The 23,689-nt window shown below is 43.7% G+C and overlaps 1 protein-coding gene across 2 annotated transcripts in view; it reads right to left on the bottom strand.

Annotated features, from left to right (window-relative positions):
• kif26ab (kinesin family member 26Ab) overlaps positions 1-23,689 on the bottom strand; it is a 152,944-nt gene that overhangs the window by 42,930 nt on the left and 86,325 nt on the right. For both annotated transcript variants that reach the window (XM_055640628.1, XM_055640627.1), the window contains exon 4: positions 22,844-23,013. In XM_055640628.1, coding sequence (XP_055496603.1) covers positions 22,844-23,013 — 170 coding nt within the window. The remainder of the gene's footprint in view (positions 1-22,843; positions 23,014-23,689) is intronic.

Raw genomic sequence — 23,689 nt, 5'->3', positions numbered from 1 at the left:
AGGGAAGGAACATTGGAGGACCCGGCCTGGAGCGACTGCCGTGAGGGTGGGGGAAGAATAATGGAGGGGTGGGGGGGACCGCCATGAGGAAGGGTGGGAGGTTGGGGAAGAACAAAGGGGGGCCTAGCGCGGATACTGTGTATACTTGGTAACTTTGTCAGCACCCTTGTGTGGCGACTTCTACATATCTTGGGTATGCAAGCAAAGAATTTCACTGACCTGTCACATGAGACAATAAAGTATAAATTCATTAATTCAGTCATTTATTTATTCAATCATTCATTCATTTATTACAATATATGTATTGTAATCCCACTTTTAAGATACACGGGTGTTCTCCCAGTTCCTTTCTAAAGAGTTGTTTTAGACTGTTCACTTTCTTTGCACCAAATCAGTATTTAAAAATAATAAGAAGGAACTACAGATGCTGAGTAAAATCAAGGATTGATACATTACATAGTGCTGGAGTAACTCAGTAGGTCAAGCAGCATCTCTGGAGAACATGGATAGGTGATGTTTCGGGTGTGAAGAAGGCTCCTGACCCGAAATGTCAAATATCTATTTTCTCCACAGATGCTGGCTGACCCATTGAGTTACTCCAGCACTTTGTGTCTATCTTTAAAAATAACAAATTGATACTGCTAATTGACATCAATTAACAGTGGTAGTAGAATAGTTTTTATTTTGGGGAAAAAGGTTCTCCAAAGTTAATTAGATATATTAACATGCCACTGAAATGGTGTTTACACCCTGTCTAAAGCCACATGCTGGGTTTCCTGTTAGTTGCACTGCATTTGAACAAATTCCATCTCTGACATCAGGAAAGCAGCATCAGTTCCAAATTATTGTAAAGATCAAAATTACAATTGCAAATCTGCAAAAGGTTTTAAACTGCATGCTAAAACCATGGGGTTTTCTATGAGTACATTAAGGAGATGGTAAATGCCATTTCTTATCCAAACTCAAGCAATCCCAGGAATCTTTTATTCTATCAAAACTCTTTAAGGAATCATCCACTAAATATGATTGATAACCGGAATAATGAAGGTGTCCAATTCAACTGCTGTAAATCAATACAGGAAAAGATGCTTGAATTTACTTACAGTTCCCTCCAATCCATCATCTAGTTAGGGCTTATAACCAGCACATGAAGCCAATAAACCACAACTTTCCCATCCATTTTGCTTTGACATTCCATTATCCGGGATGTGTAGGGACAGTCAGGTCCAGCAGCAATCATGGTACTTCCCGCATGGTTACACAGTGACTTCTGATAAACCACTGAACTCAATAAAGACACTGCACTGATTCTGAGCACAAGCCATAAAGACACACAAAAAGCTCATTAGGAGAAGCTTGAATATCAGATTGTACATTCTCTCTTTCTTGGAACGTTTTCTGTTCCCGCTGAAGTTAATTGTTCAAGTTGATTTCGATTCGGCTTTAAATTTCACTCTCTGTCCGATCCACCTAATACATCCAAACCTTGTATTAACTCTTCGAGGATGAGCAATTTTGCTTCTTTCTGGTACCTTTATTAATCTCACCAGAGAGCTAAGCACTAATCCAGCCAAATCTGTGCTTACTCGAGAAACAAAAGCTCAGGCGTGATTTGTCCCATGCCTCTCTTGTCCAACGCTTCTCCTTGTCAATATCTTCGAGGAGCAGCTTTCAACTAAATGCAAATTAAAATGTCCCCATTGCTTCGATGGTGAACTGGCAGCTGTCCTTGATCTCTCCTCCTCCCCTCCCAGTCCCCAGCTGAGATAGCAATGCATTCACATTGTATGATCACCGCTTCTGATTCCTCCCAGCATCCAGGCACGTCACGAGGATTATCATGAATTCTTCATTAGCCAGAAGAAAAGGACTCCAGTCTCTTCTTCCCTCAAACTGCTGCAACATGATTCCGCTTCTTCAGACCAATTAGTTCAGATAGCTTGCCAACTGCTCAAAAAGCATTCATTACACGTCCATTGTCTTAGATAAACATTACATAGTAGACTTTAGACTTTAGGCATTAGAGATACAGCGCAAAAACAGGTCCTTTCATCCCACCGAGTCTGCGCCGACCAGCGCTCGCCCCATGCACTAGCAATACCCAACACACAAGGGGCAATTTACAATATTACCATAGCCAATTAACCTACAAACCTGTATGTCTTTGGAATCTGGGAGGAAATCGGAGCACCTGAGGAAAACCCACGCGGTCACGGGAAGAACGGACAAAAATCCATACATGCAGTACATGGGCTCAAACCCAGGTCTCTGGCATTGTAAGGCCGCAGCTCCACCACTGCACCAGAGCCCCCTCTCCACAAGTAATATTCTGCAATGAGCATTCTAACCTTGCTTGATTTCCTTTAATTTAGCACTCCAGTTGGACATGAGAATTTTTTTCTATATTTAATGCTTTAGCAAGTGTATGTCGCTGATTAAAAGAAGGTTAGATTGGATTGTAGTTTAATATGGGATGCAATATACAATCACAGATAGTAATAAGCCAGTTTGAGCATTTCCAATTACAAAATCTCATTTTCACATATTAAATCCAATTCATGTCTAGGCACAGCAGGTCAGAAAACCAGGTAATATAATAATTAAAATAAAATAAAATGCATAATGATTATTGTTGTAAATTTTCTCAATAACTAGATTTGTCCTAACTTTATTACCAATAAAAAAGAGCATGCAACTGATACAAATGGTGAAATTAGCAAGAGGCCTGAGGTGGGGGAGGAACAGAGAGAGGAGTAAAGGGTTACTTGAAAAGTTATAGAAATCAATATTCATACCGTTGGATTGTAAACTGCCCAAGCAAAATATGAGGTGCTGTTCCTCCAATTTGCATGTGGCATTGTCTTACTCTGACAGTGGAGGAGGTCTTAAATAAGGACCCTCAAACTGAAGAAAGACCCCAAATGAAACGTCACCTCCAGAAATGTTCTCCAGAAATGCTGCCTGACCCACTGAGTTACTCCAGCACTTGTGTCCTTTTCTGTAAACAAGCAACTGCAGTTCCTTGTTCCCACCTTTCTGAATTATAGTTCATTTAAATTAATAGAAAAAAACGATCTAGAGGATTCTATTGTAGTTATGTTATCCTCTCCCCCCCCACCCCCCCCACCCCCTTTAACGGTTATGTTATCCATCTAAACCTTTCTTATGCATGTACCTGTCCAAATTTTTTTTCACGTAGTTATAGTACCTGCCTCAACTATGTGCAACCCTGAACAGACAGCACCCATCGTTGGGATCGAACCCGGGTTTCTGATGCTGTTAAGCAGCTCCATTACTGCTGTGCCACTGTGCAGTTGTGAGGTGATTCTGTCTAAAAGGATCCATTGGGACATGTTGATCGGTGAAGGTAAGTTGGTCCGAAGGACCTGTTTCCACACTGTCTGACTATGACTCCATGACAATAAGCAGTCACATACTACAACAATAATATATTGTACAGTATTGTTATCAATCTTACAAACATAAATGCAATACAATAAACTAAGATGACATTACCGTGTGTCCGCTGCCAGGATCTCTCACATTAAAGATGCAATAGGAGTCATTTAGCATATTGACACTTCCTCCCAGTTCAAATCACCTCACAATTCTCTGCACCGAGTGGTTTGCCCATTGTTGCCTATTTCACCCGAAAATACCGAACAGTCTGCTCAATTTTAATTTGACCATCGATTTCTATTGCACCCTTCCACTTGATACCCATTTCCTGTTATTGCCGTGCTATTTTGTCTGAACAAACTCCCAACCATAGTCCCACAGCTCTCTTTGTATATTATGACAATCAAAGAAAACCACAGGATCAATGAAGATGCTTTTGACTGCATTACAAATTACAATGCAACCCCACTACATCACGATTACTGGGATCTGGCTTAAGGTGAGAGAGAAATTATGCAATAGGAACCTGATGGAAAACCTATTTACACAGAGGGTGGGTGGTATATGGAACGAGCTGCCAGAGGAGGTAGTTGAGGTGGGTACTATCACAATGTTTAAAAAACATTTGGACAGAAACATGGATAGGACAAGTTTAGAGGGATATGGGCCAAAGGCAGGCAGGTGGGACTAATGTAGATGGGGCCTGTTGGTCGGCATTAGCCAGTTGGGCTGAATAGCCTGTTTCCACGATATATGACTCTATGACTCTAAGACGCTGGTTTCACAAAGTGCTGGAGTAACTCAGTGGGTCATGCAGCATCTCTGGAGAACATGAAGAAGGCTGAACGAAGATCCCAACCTGAAATGACACCTATCCGTGTTCTCCAGAGATGCTGCATGGACCGCTGAGTTACTCCAGCACTTTGTGCCCTCTTTCTCTCACTACAAAGCACTTTGTCATAGCACAGTTTTCAATATGCAGATGGATTTACCTTGTTTCCCCATCGGAAATCAGCTAATGCCAGTTTTGCTTACAAAATTGTGTTAAAGATGTCCCTCTGACACCCAATTACATCAATGATGTTATTAAAAGCTGGAGTAACTCAGTGGGCAGGCAACATCTCTGGAGAGAAGGAATGGGTGATGTTTTGGTCGAGGTTTACAGTGAGAGGGGAAAGATTTAATAGGAATTTGAGGGGCAAATATTTTACACAAAGGATGGTAGGTATATGGAGTGAGCTGATAGAGGAAGTAGTTGGGGCAGGTACTATCAAAATGTCTAAAAAACATTTGGACAGGTACATGCATAGTACAGGTTTAGAAGGATATGGGCCACATGCAGGCAGGTGGGACTAGTGTTGATGGACATGTTGGTCCATTTGGGCAAGTTGGGCCGAAGGACCTGTTTCCATGCTATATGACTCTATGACTCTCTATGACTCTAAACCTTTCCTATCCATGCATCTGTCCAAATGGTGCAAGTACCCAAGAGTGTGCCTACTTCTGCTTTGTAACACTCAATATTCGCTCCAAATAAACTACATAGGGTTCAGGAACAAGGGCAAAATGTCCCGTAAATTAGGTTAATCTGACATGCTCGGGGTTTTGGTGGTGTTGGTCTGCCAAATTTTACAGACTATTAGAAAAGGTTATCAGGATAAGTTGGTTCCATTTGATGAAGCTTCATTTTTTAAGTTGCATTTTGCAGACCTGGACACCTATTTGCAGCAAGCCACAAGACTGATTTATTGAGTAGGAAGGAACTGCAGATGCTGGTTTACACCGAAGATAAACACAAAATGCTGGAGTAACTCAGCGGGACAGGCAGCATCTCTGGATAGAAGGAATGGGTGACATTTCAGGTTGAGACCCTTCTTCAGCTTCTGGGTCTGGGTCTGGACGTTTCAGGGTATGAAGAAGGGTCTCGACCCGAAACGTCACCCATTCCGTCTATCCAGAGATGTCGCCTGTCCCGTTGACTTACTCCAGCATTTTGTGTCTATAGACTGATTTATTGAACCGTGCTCGACTTTGAAATACAGTGTTCTTTCACTTTGTAGGTACATTCAGTTATCTGGGGCCGAGTGGGAACAAGCCCAGTTGGAACCTCTGTAGGACACAAAGGCCAACTTTCCATGAAATTGTAGCACCAAAAAATAGAATAAATATTTCCTACTTCAACATTAAAGCGGTATTTCATAAGGTGAAAACAATGTAGTTATTATCAGTAGTAAAGGATGAAATGAAAATAGTGCCGCATTCTAGCATTTAAGATTCAGGTCTCTAACCTCGCCTCTGTTCAGGGGCAGAAATGAGTCAGAACCTTTTTCCCCACGGTGGAAACGTCCAACACTAGAGGGCACAGCAATAAGGTGAGAGGTGGAAAGTTTAATGAAGATGTGTGGGACAAGTGTTATTTTACACAGAGAGTGTTGGGGGCCTGGAACGCATTGCCAGGGGTGGTGGTGGAGGCAGATATGATAATGGCGTTTGAAAGGCTTTTAGATAGGCACATGACAGTGCAAGGAATAGAGAGATATGGATTGAATCCGGGTCTCTGGCCCCGTAAGGCAGAAATTCTATCACTACGGCAGAGAGAACCGGGTTTGACCCTGACTATGAATGATGTCTGTATGGAATTGTCACATTAGCCCTGTGGCCACGTTAGTTTGCTCCAGAAGCTCCACTTACCTTGCACACTCCAAAGATGTACAGGTTTGTAGGTTAATTGACTTTGGTAAAACAATTTGGCAATTATCCCCAGTGTGTAGGATAGTGCTAGTATAATCGCTGGTCGGTACAAATTCGGTGGGCTGAAGGGCCTGTTTCTCTAAACTAAACTAAACTTCAGGAAGAGTACTGATGAGAAACATCATCAATCCATTCTCTCCAGAGATGCTGCCTGACCCGCTGAGTTACTCTGGCACTTTGTGTCTAAAGCCCCTTTCCCACTTCGGAGACCTAAACAGCAACCTCTGGTGACCTTGCCCGACACCCAAAACAAAATCAAGGTTGAGGTGACCTGCAACCTCCTACCACCTCCCACGCATGTTCAAAACCTTCCTCGACTATGAAGAAAACCGGTTTCGACTAGACCTGCGACAAAAAAATTATCCATTTTAAAATCGGCAACCTATTTTTAGTCGAGGCCGGTTTTAAACATGATGAAAAAATAGCAGCATCCTAGATGAAGCCTCGACAGTGCGGAAACCACTTTCAACCATTAGGGAGAGTGACCAAAACCTCCGGTGAAAACCTTGGGTGGTGGGCAAGGTCATCAGAGGTTGCTGTTTAGGTCTGATAAGTGGCACAGGAGCTTAACTTGGCATCATGTTTGGCACAAACATTATGGGCCAAAAGGCCTGTACCTGTGCTGTACTATGTTCTATTTACTACATCATTTATATTAGCCGATTGGGTGCTGTGTCCAAATTTCAATAATAGAAGTAGCCATCAAAAAGTAGTTCCTATTGTGAAACCTTTAATTAAAAATGTTTTTGTGGTTTCAGTCTGAAGATCTCAAATCAAAACCTTCACGGACCTTTTGGCTCTACGTTCTGGCTGCTCCTGCTCACGCATATAAATGCGTTGAGCTTGGGGCTTGCAATCATCTTATCTGACCCATCAGGTACTGTGCAAACTTTGCAATGTGTAGCAAGTGATGAAGAATAGAGGAATCTCCTTTGTATAAACTATTTAAATTTAATTTCGAAATGTGCAATTATCTATAGAAATTATATTTCCAATATTTAGTGATCCATGCTTTATTTTAATCAAGAATACAAACAAAGCTTACACACATACTCTTCCTACATGTTAATATTAATATAATGCAGATGCTGGTTTACACCAAAGATAAGACACAAATTGCTGGAGTAACTCAGTGAGTCAGGCAGTTTTGTCAGTCTCCCTACCTGCTTCCACTACCTGCAGCCTCCGGCAACCACCTGCAACCTCCGGGAACTGCACGGAAACCTTGGGTGGGGCGCAAAGTCTCGAGAGGTTTCCGTTCAGGTTTCCTAAGTGGGACAGGGGCATAACTCCAGCCTTCGTGTCTATCTTTGTTAACATTAATAGTGAACAAAGTCCACCGAGTCCACGCCGACCACGATCACCCGTACACTGGTTCTATCCTACACACTAGGGAAAATTTAATTAACCTACAAACCTGCACGTCTTTGGGATGTTGGAAGAAACCAGAGCACCTGGAGAAGACCACGCAGTCACAGGAAGAATGTACAGACTCTTTACAGACAGCACCCATTCCTCAGGTTTGAACCCGGGTCTCTGGCGCTGTGAGGCGGCAACTCTACCGCTACAACACTCTGCCCATACACTAGATTTTGCCCATTGGAATATGAAGTACTTTTAATTAATTTCATTCTGCATTTTTAATTTATGCAATTACAATTAACATGTTTTTTTAAGGAAGCCTTTTCTTTTATGAATCAAGGAGACACTATATCAATAGTTCACAAATTTGCCTTTAGTTGAATTACCCAGAACACAATCAGTGTTACTTGGAATTTGTTTGGGGGAAGAGGTAGTTTATAATAGCACACTTTTAATTACCATTTGACCAGTTAATACATCAGTATTTCACTACATCAGCCAATTGTTCACAAGATAATTACAATGTTCAGAAGCCACTGGTTGATTTGTATTAAAATAAATTTTGCCATAATTTGAAAGGTCACAAAGTGCTGGAGTAACTCAGCAGGTCAGGCAGCATCTCAGGAGAACATGGATAAGTGACATTTCGGGTCGGGACCCTCCTTCAGACTGTTCTTACTTATAATGTCATTGCTTATATACATCTTGTCATTCTGTAGAGTCCAATTGAAGATAATTTTCTTCAGTTAATTGAAAAATGATTTCAACTGTCAAAGGTTCCATTTTTGGAACCATTGACTTGATTGGCACATAAGAGGTTCAGAAGTATGAATTTGAATTTGAAATTCAAAAGAATTTTAAAAATAGGAAAATACACATCATTAATCCTTACTGTACTTTTCAAACTACCTCAGAACTCCTTCATGGATTGAAGGCATTAAAAATATTAAGTAGGAAGACTTTAACGATTTAAATTCTGAATAGAATACATTCCATAGTCCTATAAATGAAACAGTTATCAAAGGCTCGATTAAACACTGAGATTTGCAATGCCTTTTATTGTTTTTTTGTCTATTCTGGCTTTCAGCAAAAATCCTTTCAGATGCTGGGATATGGCTAGGAGGCAGATTGAACAGCAGTCCCAATAGGATAACACTGTTATCCTTTTAAGTACACAAACAAGAAAGCCGGCATTTGTGCTAAGCTTTCTACATTATTTTTAAGGCTTGTAATTTTTCTCTTCTTCTATTGCATTTGCACTGTGTAACTTTGCTCCTTTTATTCTGATTTCAATATGCAGTCAGGTTTCACTTAACCTGTTTTATGGTGAATGGGAGCTGCCTTTTAAGATGCTCTCGAGAGTTCTTTCTTCACAGCAAGACACATGGCTGAGGATAGAAATGTACGGCACATCCCGAAATGCTCAAAGATCAAGTGTCAAGGGAGGTTACCTAACCCGCTCCCCCAGGCCCCAAACAACTTCACAATTTAACATCGCTGGGTAACGCACGCTGGGGTCAGAGGAATAAAGAAAATGAGATGGATGAGATGATTTTTAGTGATACATGACTTCAATTGCTGATGGAACAATGGACCACCAGGGTATTATAATATATTGATTGCTGATTCTCCATTAGCAATGTATCCATCAAAAGCAAAAGAACCTCATAGATCTCAAAACATGTGGCAATGTGGTGAAATATGATCACTTTGAAATAAGTTGCATTTCGGGCAGTGGCGCAACGGTTCGATCCTGACTACGCGTGCTATCCGTACGGAGTTTGTACATCCCACACTACAAAGACGTACAGGTTTGTAGGTTAATTGGCTCCGTAAAGATTGTAAATTGTCCCTGGCCTGAAGGATAGTGCTAGTGTACGGGTTGGTCGCTGGTTGGCGCGGGCCTATTTCCGCGTTGTATCTATAAACTAAACTAAAACTACAAAATATAATATTCATTTAAAGAAGCCTTTTTTAATCCCTATGTCCTTGTTTCTTGTTTACAGCTGTAAGTTTAATTACCAAAAAGCAAAAGTTGGGATATCATCTCTGAGAGACAGATTTGAAAATGACGAATGTAGAAACAAAGAGCTGCAGATGCTGGTTTATACCAAAGATAAGCACAAAGTACTGGAGTAAATCAGCAGGTCAGCAGAGAACATGGATAGGTAACATTTTGGGTTGGGACCCTTCTTCAGACTGAGACACAATTTCCAAACTATTAAAAATGCAGTCAGTGAATTTTACCAGTAGTACTAATGCCTAATGTGTGCAAATTATTACCATGGGAGATTTTAAACATATTCTTTGTAATTTCTGGAGAACATGGATAGGTGACGTTTCAGGTTGGGGCTTCTTCAGACTGACTGCAGGGTCCTGACCTGAAACGGCACATATCCATGTTCCCTAGAGATGCTATTTGACTCGCTGAGTTACTCCAGCACTTTGTCTCTTTTTTTTGTAACCATCATCTGCAGTTCCTTGTTACTGCTTGCCATCATTCATTTGGTTTCTTATACACCTTGCTATGCATGGCCTTGCAAGCATTACCCCATGCAGTAAATGAAATAGTTTGAGCATGCACGGTTGCAACTTCTGCACAAAAGTCATTCACAACATATTACCTTATCATTGGTTACTTTAATTGAATTCTGTTTCTACCAACAGCCAGTATATATTAACAGGAAGATAGTCACAAAAGGAAGAAAATAAATAGATGATGCTTCAGGTCAAGGGCCTTCATTAAACAGAGAGTCAGGGGAATGGGAACGGAGAGATATGGAAGATATAGCAGCTTACAACCCAACGGTATGAATGTTGATTTCTCCAACTTTCTTCTACCTTTTTATATCTCTCGTTCCCCTTTCCTCTGACTATCAGTCTGAAGAAGGGTCTCGACCCTAAACATCACCTATTCCTTTTCTCCAGAGATGCTGCCTGACCGCTGAGTTACTCCAGCATTTTGCGCCTATCTTCGGTTTAAAAAGCATCTGCATTTCCTTCCTACATATACTAACAGTAAGCTATACAACCAATTTAAAATGTTAAAATATCAAATTAGCGCTACAATGAAAATGCCACTGTGATAACTATTGCGATACCTTAATTGTCAATTAATACAATTAAGTAACAAACAAACAGATGACCTAACAATATATCTAAAGGCAATCTCGTGCCCTGACCCTTCTGTGAAAAACAGTCTACCTTCCTACAATATAACAAGGCAGGAGGCCATTTAGCTCATTGGGTTCAAGCCAGCTCTCAACCTTACTACCCCATTTCCCCTCCCAACCAACTTTGATCCAGCCATCTGCCTTTTTATTCTCTTCCACATGCCTATCAACTCCCCATTGTTCCATTGCTGTCTTGTCCACAGAGACCAATTAACCTAGGCAGCATATATTCTGGATCTTGCTCCCCACTGCTGCCTATGATGATTTTATCAAATTATTTGTACGGTTCGATAGTCATTCAATAACACTTCTTCTTTATATGTCACTAGCCAATTTGCACTTTAATAATAGAGAAACAAGGAACGGCAGATGCTGGTTTACAAAAAAAGGACACTAACTGCTGGGGTAACTCAGTGGGTTAGGCAGCATCCCTGGGAAAATGGGATAGGTGACGTTTTGGGTTGGGACACTTCTTGAGATTCTGTTACTCTCTAATGTTGTATCAAAATTGTTTATCACATTGAAGCTTTGAACAATGAGTCCATGTGGGAAGTATTGTATACAAAATCATGAGAGGAATAAATTGAGTACACGCAGCGTCTCTTGCCCAGAATACGGAAATCGAGAACCAGACATAGGTTAAGGGTGATGGGGGAAAGATTTACTAGAAATCTGAAGGGTATATTTTTCACACAAAAAGCGATGGGTGTATGAAATGAGCTGCCGGAGGAGGTGGTTGAGGCAGGAACCATCACAACATTTAAGAAACATTTAGGCAGGTACATGGATAGGACAGGTTTAGAGCAATACTAGACTAAGTAGGACCCGTTGGGTCCCTCTCACACAGGAGTCCTGTTCCCCCAAAGCAACCCGTCCCCCAACGCAATATTCCACCACCCACCCGTTCCCCCAAAGCAACCCATTCCCCCCACGCAATATTCCACCACCCATCCATAGCCCCCAACTGCGCAGGCATGGCTCATTTCCTCTTACCCGCAGCACTCCCTCCCCCCCCACCTCCATCCTTCTTTCCCCTCTCCTCCTCTCCTCCCCCAATCCCTCCCTCACATCTCCCTCCCTCCGTCTCCTTTCCCCCCTACCCCCAGTCCCTTCCTCCTCTCCCCCCTCCATACCCCTCCTATCCCTCTATCCCCCACCTTCCCCACTCCTCACCTCCCCTATCTCCCCCACTATCCCTCCTGCCTCCCCCACTGCCCTACTGTCCCCCTATTCCCCACTGCACCCCTCCGCAATCACCCCTCACCTCTCCCTCCCCTTTCCCCTACCCTCAGTCAATCCCTCCCTCCCTCCATAACTTCTCTCCCCTCCCTATCCCCTCCTATCCCTCTATCCCCCACCTCCACACTCCTCACCTACCCCTATCCCCCCCCACTATCCCTCCTCACTGCCCTCCTCTCCGGGAGCATGGGGGTCCTTTTCCCACACAAGCCATAGGTTACTGGGCAATCTGAACCCAAGCACCAAGTTGAAAGTGGCTGAAGGTGCGCATCCCTCGGGACAGCCCCCACTCTCCCGCGGCCACCCTCCGCGGGCTGCGGGTCGGGTGGAGCGGAGGTGTGGGACAATATTCATCCCTTCACAGTAATGTGATGGACACTGGGGTCTGGACAAATCGCTGACAAATCCCGCCCCCTGACAACGTCATGTCCGTTATTGGACTTTTCGGATAAGCGGCAGTTGGTCCGTTGGCGTGTAGGCGCCGCCGCCCTTCAGGTAGGTGGCGTTTCAGCAGAGCAGCCATTCGGTAAGTTTGCTTTTAGGTGACGCAGCTTTTCGGTTCGTTGGCTTTTAGGCATCCAGCCCTTTTGGTTATTTTGCATTTAGGCGTCCCATCCTTTCAGTTAGTAGGCCTTTCTTTATCGTACTCTTTCGGTTTATTGGCGTTTCGTCCTCATTTCCATTCGGTTCTTTGGCTTCGGCTTCTTTGCTTCGGCCTCTCGTCCGTCGGCGCCACGTCCACAAACGGGTGCAACCAGTTGGTAAAGTCACACTCCAATGCCTTCTAGCGTCCCAAGTTTACAATCTGGATTTTTTCATTGTTAAGAGGGGAAGTGCCCCTCCTTCTGGGCATCGATGCATGCCATGATATGGGCCAGAGTCACCTTCGGCAAAACTGTGTACCAACTATCCACCTCACAAAGTCACACCCAACAACTACTCGCACAATACAAAGACCTTTTTAACAACCAGCTGGGCAAGCTTCCCACAGAATACATTATTGTAACCGACAAGGAGGTCGCACCTGTCGTTCTGGGGGCAACCGCGGAGCCACACTCATACCTGGTCAGTGTTGACAACGGCATCTACTGACGCACCCGGCAACATCTCATCCCGGTTAATGAACCGGCACCTTCCTGTCTTTACCCTGACCAGCCAGTCGGTTTTCCCCCTCGTTCCACGAACGCCAATCCAGCGACTCCCCTAGCGGAGCCAGCACCATCCCTGCCTTCCCCAGTGCCCCCATCTCCATGGTGTCTATTCCTCCGCGTCTACCCGATGAGGGGCTCGCTTCTTCAGAGAAAGATGAGGTGCACGAGGGGTACCACCGTACACGTGCAGGTCGTGTCTGCAAACCAAACCCGCTGATTGGAAAGTTCACCGGCTATACTTGAACTGAGCATGACCCACTTTGTTTTATGTGCTCACACAATGTACAAGCATGTAAAATAAGAAATGCACACACCCTATACTGGTGTTTACAATATATACTCCACTAACCACTCTTTATATGTTTTGCTTCTCTAAGAGGAAGGATGTTGATTAACCCTTATTAATCCATGCCATTTATAATCTCCACTACACATATATGCATGCCACCCATTACATGGTATTACGGTACTACACCAACGCTGACAGCCAGCTGGCAGAGGCCACGCTGAGCTCGGAGCACACGGCTGGCAGTTTAAAATGCTCTGTATTTCTGAATGCAATAAAGACTTATGTTTCACCACATATGTTGTAGTGGATCATCTACAAACATTACCCCAATCCCTCCATCACCTCTCCCTCTCCTCTCTGTGGGCCGCACCCTCCGGCGGCTGAGGCTGTGGCCATGCCCTCCGGCAACTGTGACCATCCCCTCCAGCCGCTGCTGACCGACTAAGGCGCCAGGCAATGTCGGGCGAGGCGGGTGCCACCTTTCCCTTCCACATTGGAATATTCTCCTCGCTGCAGGCCATGCCCTCCGGCGGCTGCAGCTGTGGCTGTGGCTATGCAACGCCGGGCATCAGCGGGCGCCACCGGTGACGGACAGTGGACGTGGCCAATCAATGCGGTGATGGTGCAGGAAAGGGCATCGCTGTCCCGGTCATGGTGGTGACTGACAGGAGAGGAGACCAATCTGTGTGGCGGTGACTGACAGTAGAGGAGACTAATCTGCACTTGCACGGTTTTTAAGATTTTTATACCTTAATAACGTTTAAAGTATACCATTGATCGGAACAGAGCTTGTTGCACCTGCAGCACAGGAGAATGGTGAGTATGGTGGCAAAAAAACTGTAGTGATATCGTGTAGCGTTTTTGTGCAAATAGAAAAACAACACAAACTGGAAGATAATAAGGTCAGAGTTTTAGTTGTATACTAGACCAAGTGCAGACCCGTTGGGTTTGTTCCCCCAACGTGCGGTGGCGGGGGGGGGGGGGGGCATGTGGCGTCACACACACTAACTACCACCCCGCACACACGCTAACTACACCCCCCTGATATTATATTAATATTATTAATTTGCTCCTTTTGACCCATAACCAAGTGAAGGTTCCAATCTCACACCCCTGTCCCATTGTGATGTCATATATGTGAATGAGATCCATTGAAATTGGACATCTGTGAGGTGGCACTGTGACTCATGCAGCAGTTTGATTTTTAAACATTTTGAGAACAATATTATTCAAAATCTGGGGAAATAATTGACCAAATCTAGAGAGAAGTGCATTTATGAAATCATGTTAATTCCCTACCGGAATTGTAAAAATATCCACGTTTTTGTGTCTGGTTTTCGAGGAGATATGTTTCAAAGGCAAAATGACACACACACACACACACACACACACACACACACAAATACACAGTGGGGGGGGGGGGGGGGGGGGGGGGTGGATCGGGACAACATTGTGTCGTCACTGGAAGCTGTTGTTATAAAAGGTGGTTTTGGCTTTTTTTGAAACTTTGAAACTGGATAAAGTCAATCTTTTAAATGGAACAGACAGACAGACAGACAGACAGACAGACAGACAGACAGACAGACAGACAGACAGACAGACAGACAGACAGACAGACAGACAGACAGACAGACATTTACTTACTTATTTATTGTCACGTGTACCAAAAAGTGAAAAGCTTTCCATTAAATTCTGTCCTCATCTCCAACCTTTTATCAATTTTGCCATTTCATATATACATAGACAATAGGTGCAGGAGTAGAATATTCGGCCCTTCGAGCCAGCACCACCATTCAATGTGATCATGGCTGATCATCCACAATCAGTACCCCATTCCTGCCTTCTCCCCATACCACTTGATTCCGCAAGCCCTTAGAGCTCTATCTAACTCTCTTTTGAATGCATGCAGTGAATCGTCCTCCACTGAAGGCAGAGAATTTCACAAATTCACAACTCTGTATGTGAAAAAGAATCTCAGTTCTAAATAGCCTACCCCTTATTCTTAAACTATGGCCCCTGAAATGATACCAAGTACTTGGCCTTTAGATCTTACTTTAGACTTTAGCGCGGAAACAAGCCCTTTTGCCCAACGAGCCCGTGCTCGTCCCAGTGCATGGGGTCCAACCGGTGATCATCCCATACACTACACTACCCTAGTACTAGGTTCAATTTTACTGAAGCCAATTAACAGTCAAATCTGTACGTCTTTGCAATGTGGGAGGAAACAGGAGCACCCGGAGAAAACCTACACAGTCAGAGTGCGAACATACAAACTCTGTGCAGACCCGAAGTCAAGATCGAACCCGGGTCTCTGGTGCTGCAAGGCAGCAACTCTACCGCTGAGCCACTATGCCGCCCGATTAGCCATTATATCCTTTCATATCACTGGTGAGTTAGTCACTCAATTCATTGGCACAATTCTGCCCCATGTCTTATGGTCTCATTGATATTGATGAAGAATATTATAAAACACAGCAGTGAAGTTCACTGCAGCTCCGAGGCAAAACAGATGAAGTATGTTCTGGCTATCAAAGCTTTTTATGTTGAATGTAATGAATGTAACCCGAAATACAACTCGCATGGAATTTCAAGCTAAATGTCATGAAACCTAAATAGATACAGTACAGCAGAACTCAATTTTACACCCTCCGATGTGGATTTGTCATGCGGGAGCATATTAAATTGGCAGATTCATTCTGCTGAAGATCTAATGACTTGACTTTAGACTTTAGTGATACAGCGTGGAAACAAGCCCTTCAGCCAACCGACTAGCAATCACCTCGTACACTAGCACTATCCAACATGCCAGGGACAATTTACATTTTTACCAAAGCCAATTAACTTACAAACTCCCACGTCTTTGGGAGTGTAGGAGGAAATTGGAGCACCTGGAGAAAACTCACAAGGAGAAGTACAAACTCAGTACAAACTGAAGGTGTTGCATATTCTAAAAAATAAATATCTATAATGGTCTCGTGGTCAATTAAGATGCTTCCTGACTGACGCAAAGGTGACCTATGTAAACTCAGACTTATATAAATAGTTCTGGCTGTTTGTAATTTCCTCAACACTGTACAATCACTCAAGTTTACAATGGAAGCAAGCCGGCAATGGCGGCAGTGCTTACCCAGAAGGCCGCGCGCTGCAGAAAGTGCCCCGGGTGCAGCCGGGCACCACTGAGACAGTTAATACTCTAAGTGACACACACACACAATGCTGGAGTAACTCAGCGGGTCAGGTAGCATCTCTGGAAAACACGGACAGGCGACGTTTTGGGTCGGGACCCTTTTTCAGACTCAGTGAGTTATTTAGGACAGGGGATGGGGATTCAGACTTATGTAGAATCCGACATGTAAGGGTTCAACAGAAATGTAACCCTTCAGTAAGTCGGGGATTGACTGTATTTCTACATTCACTCCAACATATTACTTACCTTGGAAACTTTTAGACTAATCCGCTCTTACATCTACGTTATTCACAGCAGACAGTGATGTGATTTAGGCTTCAATGGTTCAGAGAACATGCTAACCCAACCAGAAATTAATCTGACCGTTTTCCTTTGCCGGTTTCTCATTTAATCACATCTATTATTCCACAATATCCCTGCATGACTGAGGACAAGATTTAAAACCCATTAGGAATATGACTAATTGTACTAAACAGGCAGGTGTTGTCCCTTTAAATCGACTCAAAAAAAGATGCAAGTTGATTAAAATGAAAAAAATACCTATCGATGAATTTAATACACATCACAGTATGTTATATTAAAGGAAATTATGTGGATGAGGGGAAATCAATCTAAGAATGGGTGCACAGTGGCGCTGCGGTGGAGCTGCTGCCTTACAGCGACGGTGACCCAGGCCTGTTTCCATGCTGTATAACTAAACTAAATCTAAATCACCTGAATTTGTTAAGTATTTTCAATATTTTCTGTTTCTATTTTAGATACCCAGCAAATGTTTATTTTATGCTACTAACTCCAAAGTGTTCGATGGAGCTTTCAACGTTACGCTAGTCATAGGAAGCGTTCTGACCCGAAACGGCCATGTTTTCCAGGGATGCTGCCTGACCCGCTGAGTTACTCCAGCACTTTGTTTCTATTACATTAGTCACTTTTATTTCTAAACTTTTTCTCCTTTAGCACAATCCATCACATCTTCTTAGAACGGTTTTCCCGCAGAGACCTCTCCTTCCGTAACTCCCTGGTCAATTTGTCCCTTCCCACCCAAACCATCGCCTCTCCGGGCACTTTCCCTCGCAACCGCAGGAAATGCTACATTTGTCGCTTTACCTCCCCCCTCGACTCCATCCAAGGACCCAAGCAGTCTCTCCAGGTGAGGCAGAGGTTCACCTGCACCTCCTCCAACCTCATCTATTGCATCTGCTGCTCTAGGTGTCAGGTGCTCTACATCGGTGAGACCAAACGTAAGCTTGGCGATCGCTTCGCCCAACACGTCCACTTGGTTCGCAATAACCGACCTGATCTCCCGGAGGCTCAGCACTTCAACTCCCCCTCACATTCCGAATCCGACCTTTCTGTCCTGGGCCTCCTCCATGGCCAGAGTGAGGCCCACCATAAATTGGAGGCAGCACCTCATATATCGCTTGGGTAGTTTACACCCCAGCGGTATGAACATTGATTTCTCCAATTTGAGGTAGTCCCTGCTTTCTCCTTCTTTCCCCTCCCCTTCCCAGCTCTCACACAGCCCACTGTCTCCGCCTCTTCCTTTCTTCTTCCTACCCCCCCACCCCCACATCAGTCTGATCACATCACATCAGTCTCAACCCGAAACATTGCCTATTTCCTGTGCTCCATAGATGCTTCCTCACCCGCTGAGTTTCTCCAGCATTTTTGTCTACCTTCTTAGAACGGGAGACGCTCTGATATGGACGAGGCTTTCTTTTATTTTTTAAAACATTCATAATATAAATAAACATCATTCTTTTTATGTCTTTTGGGAAACATGAAGAATTGAGCTATTAGCTGATGACCCTTCCTGACCATGCAACCTACTGTCACCCCCATTACTTTGGAGACTTTAAAGATCAGCTAGACCATTATCACTTCACATTTGTCTCATTTAAATACAAATTGGTGACCTTTGGCTTTCAAAGGCAACCTCTGTGTACATAACAACATGTTCGGCACGTTATGCTGCTGTCACTTTTTCTCATGTGAATAATTCGGTACAAAATGCAAACAAACATTTAACACTGAATTTCTCCAGAATCTACGAGACCTGTCACTCACTTTCCGTAGATTGAACAACGGTGGAGCTGCGGTAGAGTTGCTGCCTTACAGCGCCTGCAACCTGGGTTCGATCCCGACGATGGGTGCTCTCTGTACGGAGTTTGTAATGTCCTCCCTGTGGCCGCGTGGGTTTTCTCCTGGTGCTCCGGTTTCCTTCCACATTCCAAAGTCGTGCAGGTTTGTAGATTAGTTGGCTTCTGTAAATTGTCCCGAGTGTGTAGGGCAGAACTAGTGTATGGGTGATCACAGGTCGGCGTGGATTCGGTGGGCCGAAGGGCCTGTTTCCACGCTGTGGCTCCACATGTAATTTATGTGCAAACTGACCACAGTAGTTCTTCATACAATTTACTGTCTAGGGCAAAGTTGAATACCTGTGCACCACATTTGCAATGGATGGAAATGGATAATCCTTGTCATGATACATATGTTGCTATGGTTACTATCAAGGTCAGATGTCAGGAGATTGAGACCTAACGCAGACAGACACAAACCTTCTGCACAGAATTTTAACAATGCTCGATCGTAAACAGCTTCAGGATGACTCAGATTCAAATCGTAGGTGTTGCATTTTTTATGAACTACACATGCAGTATAACAGCATTTTCTTTGGCCATAGAGTTCAGGATAAATGCATGATCTAAGTTACCTTGATAATACGTTAGCCCCTTTATCCAGATGGCAGAAATTTGACTCAAAGTGTCAACAAGAAAACTAGTCCACTAAGTTTTGATAAATCAGCGACATCATATTGTGACAAGACTATACAGGCACACCAGCAATTTCCCAGCAACTAGTGGTCTGGCACCTCCTTTAATTCGACTCTCAGAGGGTGGTGAATCTGTGGAATTCTTTGCCACAGAAGGCTGTGGAGGCCAAGTCAGTGGATATACTTAAAGCAGAGATAGATTCTTGATTAGTACAGGGGTTATGGGGAGAAGGCATAAGAATGGGGTTAGGAGGGAGAGATAGGTCAGCCATGATTGAATGGTGGAGTAGACTTGATGGGCTGAATGCCCTAATTCTGCTCCTATCACTTAAGATCTGGACAAAATTACATGAGTGCATTAGAAATCCCCCCTGGAAGTCCCCCCGTTAAATGTGGCTCCTAGGCCAGTGAGGCGGCCAATCTTGACCTCATCTGGACTTCCGCGGCTGACCGGTGGGTTGAATTTGCCTCCTGTGGCCAGGGCTCTGGAACATCGGCCCAGACAGAGCCGGCATGATCCGACTTTCGCAGACGGTTTTGCATTGTATCATTTATACGTGACCACTGTTAGTCTGGCAAAACAGCTGGCCATAAAGGCCCGGTGTAGCATAGATTCTAAGCACAGCAAGAACTTCAATCTTAACATAAAATTGGGGCATGAGAAAAATTAATGAGCAGAGCAGGAAGATGACTTTCCTTGCAATGTTGAGATAGACCCCATCTGATCATTACAGCTCAAACAAATTGATGTCTCAAACAGAAGTTATAGGTACTAATTAAACAGCGAAATGCACTGAAGAACATCATATTAGTCATTTCTCAGCACTGGAGCTACTGATATGCATTTTGCTGCCATTTCATTAAGAACAAACTGTCTCAATACACTAATTGTATGCTCAGTCACAGAACAATCAGTACACTGAGCATCGTCAAGCTGTGCCCTCATAGCTAAAGCTGATAAGGTACCAGTTCTTCAGAGTAACCTCAATTATGTAGAAGCCAATTCATGGTAGATTCTAATGACCAAACGCTTATCACTGACCCATCAATTGTCAGTGTCTGCCATATGGTTTAACATTAGAGGCTGCATCCTTATCAATGCTGTTGGCTCAAGATGGAACACAGTTAGCAACCGTCCATTTAGAAACAGTAACTCCATAAGGAAAACAATTTTGTTAGAATCCTTTAAAAAAAAATCCACCTTACAGCCTTTCAGCTTAAAATTTGTAAGCTAAAACTACGTCAAGCTAAGAATAAAGTCTAAAGAAGGGTCTCGACCTGAAACGTCCCCCATTCCTTCTCGCCAGAGATGCTGCCTGTCCTGCTGAGTTACTCCAGCATTTTGTGTCTATCTTAAGTTATTGTGATCTTTAAAATTGTAAATATTTACTGCTATTTGCTCATGACATTATTTGAGCAGTATTGTCCTGGGAGTTTCCGTCATGCACAAAGCAAATCTTCATCAGCGCAGTGCAACATTTTTGCAGCTTGTTAGTACCTAATATCCTCCCTGGGTATTTTAAACAGGTGGGGTTAACATCAAAAGTCAAATTGACAGCGCATGCTATAAATCTGAACTGGAGATAGAAAGTGTTGCAACTAGTCAGATCAAGAGTCAAGAGTCAATAGACGTAGACGATATTCTAAATGGGGAGATAATTCACACATCAGAGGTGCAAAGGGACTCTGGAGGGCTGGTGCACAATTCAGTCGACTGAGTAGTAAGGAAGGCAAATGCATTTATTTCGAGAGGACTAGAATATAAAAACAGGGATGTAATGCTGAGGCTTTATAAGGCACTGGTCAGACTGCATTTGGTGTATAGTGAGCAGTTTTGGGCTCCATACCTGAGGAAGGATGTGTTTGGGAGGGTCCAGAGGAGGTTTACAAGAATGATCCTGGGGATGATTGGATGATGAGCGTTTGACTGGGCCTGTACATGCTGGAGTTTAGAAGGATAACGAGGGATCTCATTGAAACTTACCGAATAGTGAAAGGCTTGGATAGAGTGGATGTGCGGAAAATATTTCCATTAGTGGGAGAGTCTGGACAAAATTACAAGAACGCACTTGAAATCCCTCCTGGAAGTCCAGACGAAAATGTGGCACCCAGGCCAGGTGAGGCTGCTGATCCCGACCTCATTGGGACTTCCACACTGATTGGTGGGTCTAATTAGCCTGCAATGGCCAGGGCTCGGGAACTCCGGCCCAGCAGGAGCCGGCCGATCAGTTCCCATAGCTGACATCCGAGGCCAACTTTGCAGGCCGGTATCTCAGCCCCTCAGCTGCCGAAGCAGACTGTTCCGGTGTCTTTGGACTCCTCTTGGAGACCATGACCTCTGTTGGTCCGGCAACACGGATAATCCAGAATGGGCCTGGAACCATGGACATCGAAAAATCGGTGGTGGATCTGTATTACTCTATTATGGGCACTTAAAATATTACTGTAGTGCACTACAGTGGCCCCTTGCATTTTTGTGGTCATCCTTTATTTAAAACCCAGACACCCTGTGGCCTTAGGTTCAGCACCATGCAAGTGAAATCACCAGGATTTTCGTCATATCCAGGAATATACTTCCATCTGCCTTTAGCCTCTGATTCAATGTTGGTGCATCTTCCCGAGTCGGTTTTGGAAGCAGGTTGGTGTCTGGCACCAAGATTCCGCTCCTTTGAGCTTACTGCCATAATAAAACACCCATGTATTGTATATTTATGTCCGTATGATCATAACACAGAGGAGCAGAATTAGGCTATTCGGGCCATTGAATCTGCTCCGCTATACAATCATGGCTGATCTATTTTTCCCTCTCAATCCCACTCTCCAGCCTTCTCACTGAAAACTTTGATGCCTGTACTAATCAAGAACGTATCAATCTCCACTTTAAAAATACCCAATGATTTGGCCTCCACAGCTGTCTATTGTAATAAATTCCACACTCACCACCTCCTGACTGAAGAAATTGCTCCTCATCTCCGTTTCTTTTATTCTGAGGCTGTGATCATAGACTCTGCCATTAATGAAAACATCCTCTCCACATCCATTATATTTCAACCTTCCATTATTGAGTAGGTTTAAATGAGGTGCCCCCCCCCATCCTTCTAAACTCTATTGTGTATTGGCACAGAGGCATCAAATGCACTTCATACGTTAACCCAATCATTCTCGTAAACCTCCGCTGAACCCTCTCCAATGCCAGCACACCCTTCCTCAGATATGGACCCCAAAACTGCTCGTCATCTTACAAACGTGGTCTGACCAGCGCCTTATTAAACCACTCATAAAGATCTCTTCCAACTTCTAATGCCATTGGCGTCATTGTCAAGAGAAAATCGACTAACGAAATGGCAGGGAGAGAAATCCTATGCATCAAAAGACCCAGTAATACAACAATTGACCATGAATCGGTCCCTAAAGCTGAACCGTTATCATTTTACGTGAAAATTGCATCAGGCAAGCAGGGGTTGAGCGGAATAATTTAATTCAGTTTACAGCTTCCCGTTGACAAACAAAATGATCTCATACCTGATGAAGAAAGAAGCTGCAGCAGAGGTGCCAGAAGAAATCCTCCCAGACAATAATGAACTTTGTGCGGCTGGAGTCCCTGCGACCAAGGTCTGCCCGTTGCTGTTCTGTGGCATGACGGTCTCTTGAGATGCACCTTCTTTCCCATTCTCCGTCATTGTTGTTTGTGTCTAAAAATACAAAGAGTAAACAGTCAGGGATGGATGAAGAACTGACTTATGAAGCATCTCGCTTTATGTCATTGGCGTCTGGTTGCTTCACATGTTGCACCAGTCTCGTGGTGATGACTCGAGTTAATTAACGTGGACAAGCATGTCTTACAACGTCCAGCATCAGAGGTTACAACCAGGGATTCACAAGACAAGCAGCGTACAACTAAGAGGTTTTGGTCAGAGTAATGCACAGTTAAACAGGCTGACAACCATGAAATAATGGGGAAATATAAACCGATTTCCATTATTGTCACACATTTTATCATTCAATTGCAGAGTTGCTGCTTGCCTTTTGTAATGAATATCTGCCATACATGGTTTGTCACTAGTCCATCACTTAAGTTTACTATCTGTTTAAGTGGCTGCTCATACAATCGTAATGAATCAAACCACATGCACGATCATTTATCTTCCCTCTTTAAAAATATCACTTTCCTTAAACTATGCCACGTTTTTAAAACATAATTTACAAATGTTAAGTATTGTGCCTTCACCAAACAGAGACTGCTCCAAGCTTATAACTAAGACATATGGAGTCAGAGAGTCATAGAATCGTACAGCATGGAAACAGGACCTTCGGCCCAGCAGTGAGAGAGTCTAGGAACCGAGGGCACAGCCTCAGAATAAAAGGACA

This window comes from Leucoraja erinacea, chromosome 9, assembly GCF_028641065.1.
Source record: "Leucoraja erinacea ecotype New England chromosome 9, Leri_hhj_1, whole genome shotgun sequence".
Classification (NCBI taxonomy): Eukaryota; Metazoa; Chordata; class Chondrichthyes; order Rajiformes; family Rajidae; genus Leucoraja; species Leucoraja erinaceus.
This window is presented reverse-complemented; position numbering and strand designations above follow the sequence as displayed.